Below are 15,111 nucleotides of genomic sequence, written 5' to 3'. Positions count from 1 at the left end.
AGCTGGCTGAACAGGTGGTTGGGGGTGGAGAGCAGACAGGACAGGAGTGCAGTGTGTGCAAAAGCAGGAGTGTGGTGTGTGCACACGCAGGAGTGTGGTGTGTGCACACTCAGGAGTGTTGTGTGTGCAAAAGCAGGCTTACGTGAGCAAGCACCACTGGACAGTGGCAGCGAATTCAGTGTGTCTGCCTCGTGGTCTGTGTCCTAGCGAGCAGGGAGAGGGAACCAGAGGTGATGTCTTCTTTAGTTTTTAAAAATATGTCGGATGTAACATTTTATGGTTTAAAAATACAGAGACTCATCTTATTTCCTGTGGATAGATTTAGGACCAGCTTGACAATGTTTATTCATTTTATAAACTGAATAATTTAACTTCCTTTTATTAGTTTTGGAGTTTCTACATAAATATCTACTCTCACTTTTGAATACCCTCAAGACTGAGGAGAGAATACTAGGAACTTCCCTTTAAAATGAAGAGAATATGTTAATTTAGGAAGCTTTGGGGTTTGTTTCCAATAAATCAAATTTGGAAACCTTAAAAGCCAAATAACCTTTTGGATGAATTTTCCCTAGAAGATACCTCTTTAACTAGAGACACAAACATGTGTGGAGGGGGGAGTGTTTATTTATTCAGCAGTGAACCATTCAACAACCACAATAGCCTTTGCATTGAAGGAGCAATTTTCAGGAGCAACCGTATTCTAGAAATAGGAGCAGAACCATAGTTCTGGAAACGACAGTGGGATGAAGACACCGCCTTCATCCTGATGACGCCAAAGCCCTTTTTCCAGAGGAGCCCAAGGCACTCAGACGCCGCGGTGGGCCTCTGCTGCCAGTCAGCGGCTGGTGACTCGCCACACCCGCGCCCACACACTGCCCTTTCTTCTGGGCACTTCCGGCTTCCCACTCACTTATTTCAATTCCATCTCTAGTCCTTGGATCTCTGTATTTCCATCTTTATAGGCAGTTCCCAGCCATTCAGAACTCCCTGATGACGCTGATAGCATTTGGAGACTCTGTACCTATCTCTGCACTGTCCTGTGAATTTAAAACTTATCTCAAAACATAGTCTTAGAATACAAAAAAAATTACTGTCTATTTTTTCATCCTAATGGAAGCCCTTATAAAGATTTGAGAATATGACTTGGCCTGGTCTTGAAGCTAAGGGGTTACTTATGATGTTCAACTTGGGCTAGAGTAGTTTCACCAAAACCATCATGTGCTGATATGTCCACAAAGAGATGATGGAGCTTCAGACGCAGGCTTGAGGGCAAGGAGGCTCAGCTGCGCCTCTCCACAACGCCATTCTCTTTTTCTTGTCAACTAACACACTTCTGAGCAACATTTAATTTTGGGTCTTTTTCTTGTCAACTAACACACTTCTGAGCAACATTTAATTTTGAGACCTTTCTTCATTAAACCATTCATTCACCCATCTCAAATTCAAAAACACTTGTTGAGTAAGTCTAATGCGCTAGGTACTAATACATTGGACTAGTGTCATTGATCATCCTTGTGTTTCAAATACAACAGTGACCAATACTATCTTCCTTCCCTTGAGGTGCATTTAGTCTAATATAGTTACGTACAAATGAAAAATATAAGTGAATGTCATGAGTAAAAGACATGAGAATGATAAAGGGATGTGGAAGTTCATAGAAGGATGATATTTTTCATGACTGTGGATACCCACACAGAATTAAGCAAAAAAGGGTATATTCTATGAATACACAAGTTAGGTATGGGAGGAAAAGAGAATATTTTAGTGAGGGGAAGTAATAATAAACTGTACAGAATCCAGAGGGCAGAAGCATACTGGGAATGGGGTATAGTCCCATTTGACTAGAAAAGAATGTTGAATAGATGAAAAAAGTAAGAAGATCAAGATAGAAAAAGGTCAACTTCTAGAAGGATAGAGTCATTTTGACTGTGAATCTTAAGAAAACAGTGGAAAACATTAATAGTGAAGGTCAGAATGAAGGTTAAAATGTTCCCAATGAAATCTCTGCTGGATCCCCGAAGGCTAAAAAGGGTAAGTGAAAAGAGTCATTAGAGATGTACAGGAAACCCAGAGAAAGCATTACCACAAAAGATCATTTCTGAAATTGAGACTATTAAGTAAAAAGAAGATAATCCCCACTTACATGGAAGTGGTAAGAAAATAGGTGCAACTGGCCCGAGTCAGGGATATTTATTTCCATACTTACATTTTACACTAACAGTTCTTGAAATGTGACACATAAAGAGATGAATAGAATCTGATTAAAATATAAATCAGCTTGCAGTGGCAATGCAGAAGGAAGAATGGATTTTATTGTAAATAATGTAATTTCAAAATTTTAAGGAACCTGTTTATGCATCTTCCATCACCTCCACTACCCACCTCACTACTTGGATTTTTTTTTTTCCCCAATAAAAAGATAACTTGGGAGAGTAACTGAGTTACTATCAAAGGGAAATGATTCCGGCCATTAAGAAAGGCACTCTGCAGCGCCACCCTCTCACTACTAATGGTCGCAATGCTAATGACAAAGACCTGCATACCTCGTCTCTGAGGAGGAGGAGGAAAGAAGGAGCCTGCTGTCCATGCTTCCTGTGGCCCGGAGGGGGATGGGGGCAGAGGCCGGGAGGGGACAGTTTTTCCCAGTGGCTGAAATTCACTTCTTGCATCTTTAGACACAGAGAATCATCAGGTAACAGCAACAAAGTAGGAGGAGGCGCCCAGATGCCCGGTATGTGTAAAAGTCTCGGCACCGTGTGGACATGGCCGTCAGGACTGGACTCTGCTGTTCTGATACTGGGCCGTTCTTGGGACTCGCCTGCGCCACCCGTCTGTTGGCAGTTTGCAGGACAGAAGCAAGACAGCGGCAGGTTTCCTGCCCAGTCAGAGAAGGAGCAGTGTGCCTTCCTCAGTGAGGACTTAATGTGCGTTGCAGGGCAACGGCTCCAGCAGCAAATGACAAGGCAGGGCAGCATCGAGCACTCCTGGAGACCACTGACGACTCAGAGCCAGCAGAGGGAGGGGCTGGTGAAGACGTTCCATCTGAAGGTAGCCAGCGAATTCACGTGTTTGAAGAATTCTGCGGTGAGACTTGCTTCCTGCCTGGGGTGGAAAAACAAGAGGAACTAGAGGTTTTTCTGAACACAGTTTTGTTTTCTTAATAAAGTGGCCTTGGGGACCTAATGCAAAAGTCTCATAGCTCCCAGAGAAGCCACACTGTAGCAATCACAAAAGTGTCTGTGTTTCCAGGGGAAGAGGGGCAGCAAGAGGCTTACCGACCACACAGAAAGAAGTTACCCCTGAACACGAGGAAGGGTCCGGACTTGACCATGCAGATTTCCCTCCTGAAACCCTGGTGTGGTTTCTCGTTACACGCGTCGCACACCCCAGGCCCCTCGTCATGATGACCTGTAATGCCCGTGTGACCCAGCTCCCTCCTCACACTCAGCCTTGCCCAGACCGCTTCCTCTCCAGGTTTTTCTGCTCTGACCATACTGGGAGCCTTGCTCTTCTTAGAGTTTTCAAGCTCATGACGATCTCATAAACTTTGAATTTGCTGTGATTTTCTCAGATTGTAAATATTATCCCTTAGGCCATTACATGGCTGCCTTTTATCGTTTACATCTCAGCTTTGCCAAGAGAAACCTTCACTGACTGCCCCGCCTAAAATCCCATCACTGCGCTGGTCACTGTCCCCCACCCTGACTGGCCTTCTCCCCGGGAAGCACAGTGGCCACTCGCGTGTTTCCTGTCTGCCTTGCTGACTGCGGAGTGCTCTCCTTGGAGGTGAGGTCACGCTCACCTCATTCCTCCACCTCACCTCAGTCCTCAGGGTCCAGAAGACCCGCAACAGAGCAGGTGCTCAGTAAACATGCGGTGGGCTTTGTAAATGAAGAAAGCAATTAATTAAAGAACAGTAACCTGGGGTGGATGGGCATGCCCAGAGCCCTAACCCTGAGGAAGCTTCTCCCCCTCCAGTTGTTGGCTAAAGAACTAGAACCAACAGTAAAACCAGACACATTAATAATCGAAAGCATTTTGGCTACCTGCCCAAACAATTCCCAAACCAACACAAAAAGTCAGTAGCTCCTGCTTTAGGAGTACATTTGCATTTATTTAATGTATTGCTGTTCACTCTTCCTGTTGAAGACTCAAGTCTTGCCCGGACTGAGGGCCGTCACCAGCTCTCTCAGCCGCCACTGGCTTCTCCCGGGTCTCTTCTGCGCCTGCTAAGTCGCTTCAGGCCCGTCTCCCTCTGTGCAACCCTGTGGACCACAGCCCGCAGGGCTCCTGTCCAGTTCACCACAGAACACTGCAGAGAACTGCCACGCCCTCCTCCAGGGATTTTCCAGACCAGGGATGGAGCGCTCGTCCTTGCGCCTCCTGCACTGGCAGGCGGGCTCGTTACAGCTAGCGCCACCTGAGAAGCCCAGTTTGTTCCACCCAGAGTAACGGCTTCTCCACGGTCCTGCCCCACGGACTTCCTGTTCCACCCGGGGTAACGGCTTCTCCACGGTCCTGCCCCACGGACTTCCTGTTCCACCCGGGGTAACGCCTCCTCCACGGTCCTGCCCCACGGACTTCCTGTTCCACCCGGGGTAACGCCTCCTCCACGGTCCTGCCCCACGGACTTCCTGTTCCACCCGGGGTAACGCCTCCTCCACGGTCCTGCCCCACGGACTTCCTGTTCCACCCGGGGTAACGCCTCCTCCACGGTCCTGCCCCACGGACTTCCTGTTCCACCCGGGGTAACGCCTCCTCCACGGTCCTGCCCCACGGACTTCCTGTTCCACCCGGGGTAACGCCTCCTCCACGGTCCTGCCCCACGGACTTCCTGTTCCACCCGGGGTAACGCCTCCTCCACGGTCCTGCCCCACGGACTTCCTGTTCCACCCGGGGTAACGCCTCCTCCACGGTCCTGCCCCACGGACTTCCTGTTCCACCCGGGGTAACGCCTCCTCCACGGTCCTGCCCCACGGACTTCCTGTTCCACCCGGGGTAACGCCTCCTCCACGGTCCTGCCCCACGGACTTCCTGTTCCACCCGGGGTAACGCCTCCTCCACGGTCCTGCCCCACGGACTTCCTGTTCCACCCGGGGTAACGCCTCCTCCACGGTCCTACCCCACGGACTTCCTGTAGATGCTACAGCCGTTTTCCTCCCAACAGGGAGAAGAACAGCTGTCTTCTCACAAGGGGCCCCCAACACTTCCAAGGTGGCATCTTTTTTTTTTTTTTTTTCCTTTCCAGCGATGTGAATTCAATCTAAGGCACACAATAGAAGCAATGCCCACAAAGTCTATTCTTGTCAGCCTCACAAACAGCCTCATTATTAGCTAACTGCAAACATGGTTTGAAGCTGCTGCTCCTGCCAAGCTGAAGTCTTCGGGTGTCGGGGTCGAGTGATTGAAAATTTCAGATTACAGGCAGATGGGGATGAAGAGTTGTTCTAAGTTCTTGCTCATCGGCTAAAAGCCTCTGGCCACAAACAGCTCTCTGTGTGAAGGAAAGTAGATTTCTTCCAGAGCTGAAAATTAATGTGTTTTGAGGGAAATCTAAGCAGGATGTGTGGCAGGGAACATGGCTTAAGGGCCTGGGGAAGGCGTGAGGAGTGATGACGAGGAGTCATTTCTTAAACCAGAGAGGTCTCAGTCTGACAGCAACTGAGGCTGGGAGCACTAAGACTTAACTGCTTCTCCCAACATGAGATGGGATTAGTTTGCCTTTGCAGAAAAACACCTCTCTAGGTTGGTCACAGCTGTAATTGTGACCGAATCACATTTGATGTAAGGGCTCTGTTTCACCTGACGCTTTGAAAACCCGGACCACACTTCATTGGATCTGGAGTTGCCAGGATTCTGGTTGAAAATTCAAAAATGTAAGGACCTTAGCTGGGTTAGTGAAAGCTCTTTATCTTGAATTGTCTTCAACACCAAACTGTTCTTAAATTACAGCTTCACGCAGGAAGAAGAAACAGGAACACATTACCTGTACTCACAGCTCCTCAACATTCAGCAGACGCACACATGTCCATTCAGTCGATTATTAGAGATTATGGATTGAGTTCTTTCTGACACATGTTAGGTGGTGGTTATGCAAAGAATCTGGAGCGATTCAGTAACATGGTCCCTGCTGTTGGCCACCTTGTGTTCCCCCTGGGGAAACAGAGCAGATGCTTAGACAAATACTCCTGGTGGAATGTGATGAGCCCTGTAGTGTAGGTAAATACCAACTTTTGGAGAGCTCAGACGTTGGAGTGATTTGTTGTGCTCACTCTTGGAGAGGACTTGACAAAATCACAGAAGTTAAGTAGGACGAGATTTCCAGATCTAAATGGGGATGGAGGAATTGAATAAGTGACTTTCTAAATAAATAAACACCAGAAAGCAAACATCTTTAGAGATTATTAGTTCTGGGGGTAAAGTTGTGGACAGTACCTTTGAAGGATATGATGAAATGTTACCTTTCTCACTCAAAAAATAATGCCCATAAACATTCAGCTTTTAACAAGTGTGATTCCAGGGGGATTCCAGGGAGATCACAGAAGGCCCCACAACGGGTACAGGCTGATAATGTCGCAAAATGTTGCTCTAAGTTCCCTTAGCTCACTGTCACCTTTAAAGCAGTGTTTCTCAAGTAAAGGCTTGAGAAAGCTGCCTTAGAAACACCTGGAATGTTTGCAGATTCCCTGAGCCTCGCCCCAGATCTTAAAGAGATTAAAGTCTCTAGTGTGGTGTTCAGGACTCTGCATTTTAACCAGTTATCTGGCTCCGCCCAGTGAAAACTCTAAAAGCTCCTGGAAGCTTCTGGGGCACGCACTCTGAATCCTGGAGCATTCCGGTGTTTGGGTGCACTGTGACTCCTCCCTTCTGAATAGGGGTGTTGTACCATCTACATCTGCAGAGAGGCTTAAAGTCCCCTGCTTAGGATAATCTGGTCCCACCCTTCCTGTGCGTCCCATGCAGTGAATTTCAGGTTCTACCAGGAAGCACTGCTTGTGCTACCTTGCTCCCGTGGATTTGCCTCATCTGCCTGAGAAGATTGCAAATTCCCTGGACTGTTGAGGCCTTGCTTCTCATCCTCAAGTGCCTGGGCATGTGGCATGTGCTTAACAAGTATTTCTTCATTGCTTATAGAATCAGTGTTCTTTTCTCTCATTCCTTGAACACAGCTGGACAGCCTCACTGTCATTCCATCAGGGTCCAAATGTTTTCTATTTGTCTGTTTTTCCTTTCTTTCTTTTTTTTTTTTCTTTGCATTTTGCTTTAGGCTCATCTTGTACACTCCTGTGTCTACATCATCTGGCCTGTTTCACGAAAAGATGTTTTGTCAGATTCATCCCCAGCTCTGCTTCTCCCTCCCCAGCCTCCCTGTGGTTCTCTCACAGAAAGCCCTTTGTGTTGAACAAACAGACTCTAATCTGCATCTTCCTCTGCACTCCAACAGGGCTGCCAGGTGACCAGCCCAATGCCAGCCTTGGAGCAGCTGTTTGAGTGGTCCAGAGCAGTGGGCAGAGACTCTGCGTGCAGTTCTCTTGTCTGATGGGCCCTGGGTCCAGCATGCTTGGGAGGGCAGTCACAGCTCAGATGTTTGCCTTGCCGACTGGGCGTCCCTGAAACAGCTGCCTGCTGATTGATGATAACCATATGGAGGGTTCAGATGTTGCCAGGAGTGAGGGAGGCCCTGTCTGCTTGGCCAAGTCCTTATCTCTCAGCGTGCAGGCAGCAAGCCCGGCAAGAGCCAGAAGGTCTGGGTCCAGGGGCGCCCGTCACACCCCCAACGGCTCACACACAGAGGGGGAGAGAGAGCGGGAGGCTCCCCACTTACAAGTCCAGTAAAACCTGTGCCCGGTGCTCAGCGAGACGCAGAGCCTCCGTCTCAGAGCCTCAGGGTGGGATGTGTTAGTATCTGTATGTCTTATTGATAAAGTGGACTATATCATGGAGCTAGTGGAATTGGCTTCTAGAAACATTTCTTTTTTTCTCCCCATCAACCTTGCCTCTTTAATGGCTTTTGAGAAGTGAGCAACCAGACTCCACTTTCTGTTAGAACTTTTTCTGTTTTGTTTTTTTTTTTGCTACATATTTTTCTAATTTTATTATTTTTAATTGCAGGATAATTACTTTACAATATTGTGATGATTTCTACCATACATCAATATGAATCAGCCACAATCATACACATGTCCCATCCCTCTTAAATCTCCCTCCCCATCCCAACCCTCTAGGTTGTATTAACCCATATACATGGAGTCTATAAAGATGGCATTGATAATCCTATTTGCAGGAGAGCAAAAGAGATGCAGACGTAAAGAACAAACTTGTAGCCACAGTGAGGGAAGAGGGAGTGGGATGACTTGAGAGAGCAGCGCTGGAACACACACATTCAGCTCAGTGCAGTCGCTCAGGCGTGTCCGACTCTGCGACCCCATGGCCTGCTGCACACCAGGCCTCCCTGTCCATCACCAACTCCCAGAGTCCACCCAAACCCATGCCCATTGAGTCGGTGATGCTATCCAACCATATCATCCTCTGTCATCCCCTTCTCCTCCTGCCTTCAATCTTTCCCAGCATCAGGGTCTTTTCAAATGAGTCAGTTCTTCACATCAGGTGGCCAAAATATTGGAGTTTCAGCTTCAGCATCAGTCCTTCCAATCAATCTTCAGGACTGATTTCCTTTAGGATGACTGGTTGGATCTCCTTGCAGTCCACAGGACTCACAAGAGGCTTCTCTAACACCACAGTTCAAAAGCATCAATTCTTTGGCGCTCAGCTTTCTTTATAGTCCAACTTTCACATCCATACATGACCACCAGAAAAAACCATAACTTTGACTAGTCGGACTTTTGTTGACAAAGTAATGTCTCCGCTTTTTAATATGCTGTCTAGATTGGTCATCGCTTTTCTTCCAAAGAGCAAGCTTCTTTTAATTTCATGGCTGCATTGTCAACCATCTGCAGTGAGTTTTAACCCAAGAAAATAAAGTCTGTCACTGTTTCCATTGTTTCCCAGTCTATTTGCCATGAAGTGATGGGACTGGATGCCATGTTCTTCGTTTCTTAAATGTTGAATTTTAAGCCAGCTTTTTCACTCTCCTCTTCCAATTTCATCAAGAGGCTCTTTAGTTCCTCTTCACTTTATGCCATAAGGATGGTGTCATCTGCATATCTGAGGTTATTGATATTTCTCCCGGCAATCTTGATTCCAGATACTTGTGCTTCCGCAAGATGGAATTCCAAATACTTGATTCCAAATGCTTGTGCTTCACCCCGCCCAGCATTTCACATGACGAACTCTGCATATAAAAGTAAGCAGGGTGACAATATACAGCCGTGATACACTCCTTCCCCAATTTGGAACAAGTCTGTTGTTCCATGTCCAGTTTTTCAGTGTTGCTTCTTGACCTGCATACAGATTTCTCAGGAGGCTTTTAAATAAAGCCTTTTTAAATAAAGATAAAGTGGTCTTTTATTTCCGTCTCTTTCAGAATTTCCCACAAGTTTGTTGTGATCCACGCAGTCAAAGGCTTTGGCAAAGTCAATAAAGCAGAAGTAGATGTTTCTCTGAAATTCTCTTGCTTTTTCTAATATCCAGTGGATGTTGACACCTTGATCTCTGGTTCCTCTGCCTTTTCTAAATCCAGCTTGAGCATCTGGAAGTTCTCTTTTCACGTACTGTTGAAGCCTAGCTTGGATATTGAACATTACTTTGCTGACATGTGACATGAGTGCAATTGTGTGAAAGTTTGAACATTCCTTACTTGGCATTGCCTTTCTTAGGGATTGGAATGAAAGCTGACCTTTTCCAGTCCTGTGGCCACTGCTGAGTTTTCCAAATTTGCTGGCATTTTGATTGCAGCACTTTCACAGCATCATATTTTAGGATTTGTAACAGCTCAGCTGGAATTCCATCACCTCCACTAGCTTTGTTCATAATGATCCTTCCTAAGGTCCACTTGACTTAGTATTCCAGGATGTCTGGCTCTAGGTAAGTGATCACACTGTCATGGTTATCTGGGTCATGAAGATCTTTTTTTGGATTGTCCTTCTGTGTATTCTTGGCACCTCTTCTTAGTATCCTCTTCTGTTAGGTCCATACCATTTCTGTCCTTTATTGTGCCCATCTTTGCATGAAATTTTCCCTTGGTATCTCCAATTTTCTTGAAGATATCTCTAGTCTTTGCCATTCTATTGTTTTCCTCTATTTCTTTGCATTGATCACTGAGGAAGGCTTTCTTTTCTCTCCTTGCTATTCTTTGGAACTCTGCATTCAGATGTATATATCTTTCCTTTTCTCCTTTGCCTTTCACTTCTCTTTTCACAGCTATTTTGTGAGGCCTTCTCAGAAAACCAGTTTGCCTTTTTTTCATTTATTTTTCTTGGTGATGGTCTTGATCACTGACTCCTGTACAATGTTACAAACCTCTGTTCACAGTTCTTCTGGCACTCTGTCTATCAGATCTAATCCCTTGAATCTATTTGCCACTTCCACTGTATAATCGTAAGGGATTTGATTTAGGTCAGAGTTCAACGGTCTAGTGATTTTCCCTACTTTCTTCAATTTAAGTCTGAATTTTACAATAAGGATTTCATGATCTGAGCCCGCAGTCAGCTCCCGGTCTTGTTTTTGCTGACTATATAGAGATTCTCCATTTTCGGCTCCAAAGGATATAATCAGTCTGATTTTGGTATTGACCATCTGGTGATTTCCGCACACAGGGTCATCTCTTGTGTTGTTGGAAGAGGGTGTTTGCTATGACCAGTGCATTCTCTTGGCAAGACTCTATTAGCCTTTTCCCTGCTTCATTCTGTACTCCAAGGCCAAACTTGCCTGTTACTCCAGGTGTTTCTTGACTTCCTACTTTTGCATTCCAGTCCCCTATAATGACAAGGATATCTTTTTTGGTTTTAGTTCTAGATCTCATAGATCTTCATAGAGGCACTCCACTTCAGCTTCTTCAGCAGTGCTGGTTGGCACACAGACTTGGGTTACCATGATATTGAGTGATTTGCCTTGGAAATGAACAGAGATCATCCTGTTGTTCTTGAGATTGCATCCAGGTACTAATGCATTTCGGATTCTTTTGTTGACTATGATGGCTACTCCATTTCTTCAAAGATATTCTTGCCCACAGTAGTAGATGTAATGATCATCTGAATTAAATGCCCATTCCAGTCCATTTTAGTTCACTGATTCCTAAAATGTCAATGTTCACTCTTGCCGTCTCCTATTTGACCACTTCCAATTTACCTTGATTCATGGACTTAACAGTCCAGGTTCCTGTGCAGTATTGTTCTTTACAGCATTGGACTGTACTTCCATCACCAGTCACATCCACAGCTGGGTGTTGTTTTGCTTTGGTTCTGTCTCTTCATTCTTTCTGCTATGTTTCCATTCTTCTCCAGTAGCTTATTTGACACCTATCGACCTGGGGAGTTCATCTTTCAGTGTTCTATCTTTTTGCCTTTTCATACTGTTCATGGGGTTCTCAAGGCAAGAATACTGAGGTGGTTTGCCATTCCCTTCTCCAGTGGGCCACATTTTGTCAGAACTCTCCACCATGACCCATCTGTCTTGGGTGGCCCTACACGGCATGGCTCATAGTTTCATTGAGTTAGATAAGGCTGTGGTCCATATGATCAGATTGGTTAGTTTTCTGTGATTGTGGTTTTCAGTCTGTCTGCCCTCTGATGGAGAAGGATAAGAGGCTTATGGAAGCTTCCTGATGGGAGAGGCTGGCTGTGGGGGAAACTGCTTCTTGTTCTGATGGGAGGGGCCATGCTCAGTAGATCTTAAATCCAATTTTCTGTTGATGGGTGGGGCATATACATTACCATATGTAAAAAGCATATACATTGCCATACATAAAATAGATAACCCATGGGAATTAGCTGTATGATGCAGGGAACCCAAAGCTTCTGCTCTGTGACAACATAGAAACATTTTTTAAAGATACTTCTTCTCATGATCCCAGAGTCTAAGCCACCCACATTGTTTGTTCAGTTCAGTTTAGTCGCTCAATCATGTCCAACTCTTTGTGACCCCATGGACTGCAGCACTCCAGGCTTCCCTGTCCATCATCAGCTCCTGAACCTTGCTCAAATTCATGGCCACTGAGTTGGCAACACCATCCAACAACCTCATCCTCTGTCGTCCCCTTCTCCTCCTGCCTTCAGTCTTTCCCAGCATCAGGGTCTTTTCCAGTGAGTCGGTTCTTCGCATCAGGTGGCCAAAGTTTTGGAATTTCAACTTCAGCATCAGTCCTTCCAATGAATAATCAGGACTGATTTCCTTTAGGATGGACTAGTTGGATCTCCTTGCTGTCAGAGGGACTCTCAAGAGTCTTCTAAAACACCACAGTTCAAAAGCCTCAATTCTTTGGCAGTCATCTTTCTTTATAGTCCAAGCCTCACATCCCTATATGACTACGGGAAAAACCTTAGCCTTGACTAGACAGACCTTTATCAGCAAAGTTTTTAATATGCTGTCTAGGTTGGTCATAACTTTTGTTCCACGGAGCAAATGTCTTTTCATTTCATGGCTACCTTCACCATCTGTGGTGATTTTGGAGCCCAAGAAAATAAAGTCTGTCGTAGTTTCCATTGTTTCCCCATCTATTTGCCATAAAGGATGGAACCGGATGCCCTGACCTTAGTTTTTTGAATGAACACTGTTTGTTACCTTTGCACAGAATTTGGCTCACTGGTATGAAAAATCTATATAGTCTTTGAAATTAAAATGACCTTCTAAATGGTTAAAAATGGCAACAAAAAATGGCAGATTACCAGTGCACAGTCTTCTGCACTAACATTTCTCAAATCACTCTATCTCATGTGTTGTTAATGCTACTCATTATTCAAAACCCTTACAACTTCTGTTGTGATCCTAGGGGGTTACCTTGCCTGCAGTTTCACCCTGCTCTACTTCACTTTCCATGGGGCAGAAAGATTTCCCAAAGTCATCCAGGATCAGGTTATTCATTTTATCAACTCTCTGGTTGCCTTTGGGGGAAAATGTGGAAAATCTCTGTTACACAGGGTACATCGTATCTCTCCAGTTCTCTCTAAATGCAGGTAAACAGAGGGGTCTCTCAGTGTCCATGTGATCAGGCTTTGTCTGCATCTCCACACTCAGAGGACTCTCTGCTCTTTATCCTTCACCTTGTTCTCTCTGCCCCGCCTGGCCTGCCTTCTGTATTGGCAGACCATTGCATTCATCACTTTGAATTCTGTAGAATGTTACGTCATGAAAGACGTTAACTGAAGCTGCTAAAATATTTGGTCCAAAATTTTGAGAAATTTGTGATTATTAAATCACACTATCTTCCTAAATTCTCTAAACATCCTATTCTAAAAAATAAAAAATCAAACAGCTTTACTTGTTTGACCAAACATTTCCCAATCACAACTGGACTCAGAATATATAGTCTGGATACACACCTGGGTGAATCTGTTTCTAGGTCAACAATCTGGAAAAAACGTCACTCTTAAGACTCAGTGCATCCTGGTCTCTCTTTTGCCCTCTCCCATACATACATTGGGGCTTCCCTGGTGGCTCAGATGGTAAAGAATCTGCCTGCAGTGTAGGAGACCAGGATTCAATTCCTGAGTTGAGAAGATCCTCTGGAGAATGGAATTAGCTACCCACTCCAATATTCTTGCCTGGAAAATTCCATGGACAGAGGAGCCTGCTGGGTACAGTCCATGGAGTTACAAAGAGTCAGACATTGCTGAGTGACTAACACTAACTAACTAACTACATACATTGATGTAAAATCTTCTCTTTTCCTTGTGGCGTACACCCATCGCCCTTAGCACAGTGCTCTGACATTTACCTATCTCAAGATTTCCTTTAGATATAATTTACAAAAACCAAATTCAAATTAGTTTTCATAGCTTGAATAATTGGCAAATACAACAGCAAATGACCATCTTGATTAGAATTGAGTGGTTCTCAGTAGATGGTGAATTTGTCCCTCTTAATTACCACCCCCAGGAGATATTTGACAACGTCTGAAGATATTTTTTTTGTCAAAACTGAAAGAAAGTGGGTGCTACTGGCATCCAGGGCCAGATAGAGATCAGCGCAAGACAGCATCCCTTACCATCACCAGGAAGAAATATTGAGTTTATCTTTGTCTGAAATTCAAATATAACTGCTGTCCATATGAGTTTCATTTATATTTAGTTCTATAACCTAATGGAAGTCTTCTTCACTAGTTTCAATCAGAAAAATACACAAGAATTTATTTAATTGGCCCAAGTTTGAACATGTGTTTACTACAAAATCCCTCCCTCTAGATGTTTTAATGATTCCAACATAGGGAGGAACATCTCCATCTTTGGGCAGATGGCATGAGACCTGGGGGTGGGATGGGCAAAACTGTATTAGTCAGACAGAGCAACATTTATCATACTTTCTTGGAATTCACATTCTTGTTTTAAAATAGAAATGATAATTTATTTCATAAAACATCATTGAGGCATTTTTGATGCGTGTACCGGGTCTGACAGAATGTTTGAAATAAGAGATTTTTAACAAACGGTAGGTATGATTTATAGATTATTTTAATGCTTTATTGTGGTAAGAGCACTTAACATGAGCTCAGCCCTCTGAACAATCCTCCAGCGCGCAGTGCAGTGCTGTTCGCTGCAGACACGGGGTTGCACGGCGGTCTCTAACTCCTGAACGACTGCAGGCTGATGCCCTTCGGAAAGCGACTCCTTCATTTCCCCATCCCCTACATCCTGGGAGCCACCATTCCACTCTATTTCTATAAGGTTGACTATTTTTGAGATTTCATATGAGCAGAATCATACAATATTTGTCCCTCTGTGTCCAGGTAACTTCACTTTGCATAATGTCCTCTGGTTTATCCATGTTGTCATATATGGCAGAATTCCCTTCTTTTTCTAAGGTTGACTGATGTCACTGTGTGTGTGTGCATTTATGTCTGTGTGTATTTATGTGTGTGTGTGTCTGTGTGTATTTATGTCTGTGTATGTGTGTGTGCATTTATGTGTGTGTGTGTTTATGTCTGTGTGTGTGTCTGTGTGAATTTATATCTGTGTGTGTGTATCTATGTCTGTTTGTGTGCATTTATGTCTGTGTATT

At 44.8% G+C, this 15,111-nt stretch overlaps 1 protein-coding gene across 1 annotated transcript; it reads right to left on the bottom strand.

Annotated features, from left to right (window-relative positions):
• Positions 1-2,290: 2,290 nt before the first annotated feature.
• LOC147359941 (uncharacterized) lies at positions 2,291-13,802 on the bottom strand. Its single transcript, XM_086331244.1, has 3 exons — positions 13,761-13,802; positions 4,047-5,143; positions 2,291-3,102 (listed from the first exon to the last, which is right to left on the bottom strand). The coding sequence occupies exons 1-2, from the start codon at positions 13,800-13,802 to the stop codon at positions 4,190-4,192; spliced, it is 996 nt and encodes a 331-aa protein (XP_086187370.1). The 3' UTR covers positions 2,291-3,102; positions 4,047-4,189.
• Between the last annotated feature and the right edge of the window lie 1,309 nt (positions 13,803-15,111).

This window comes from Bos grunniens, chromosome 13, assembly GCF_055505025.1.
Source record: "Bos grunniens cultivar Pamir isolate PY7600 chromosome 13, Bosgru_T2T1.0, whole genome shotgun sequence".
Taxonomy (NCBI): domain Eukaryota; kingdom Metazoa; phylum Chordata; class Mammalia; order Artiodactyla; family Bovidae; genus Bos; species Bos grunniens.
Note: the sequence above shows the minus strand (reverse complement) of the source record. Positions and strands in the feature narration are given on the sequence as shown.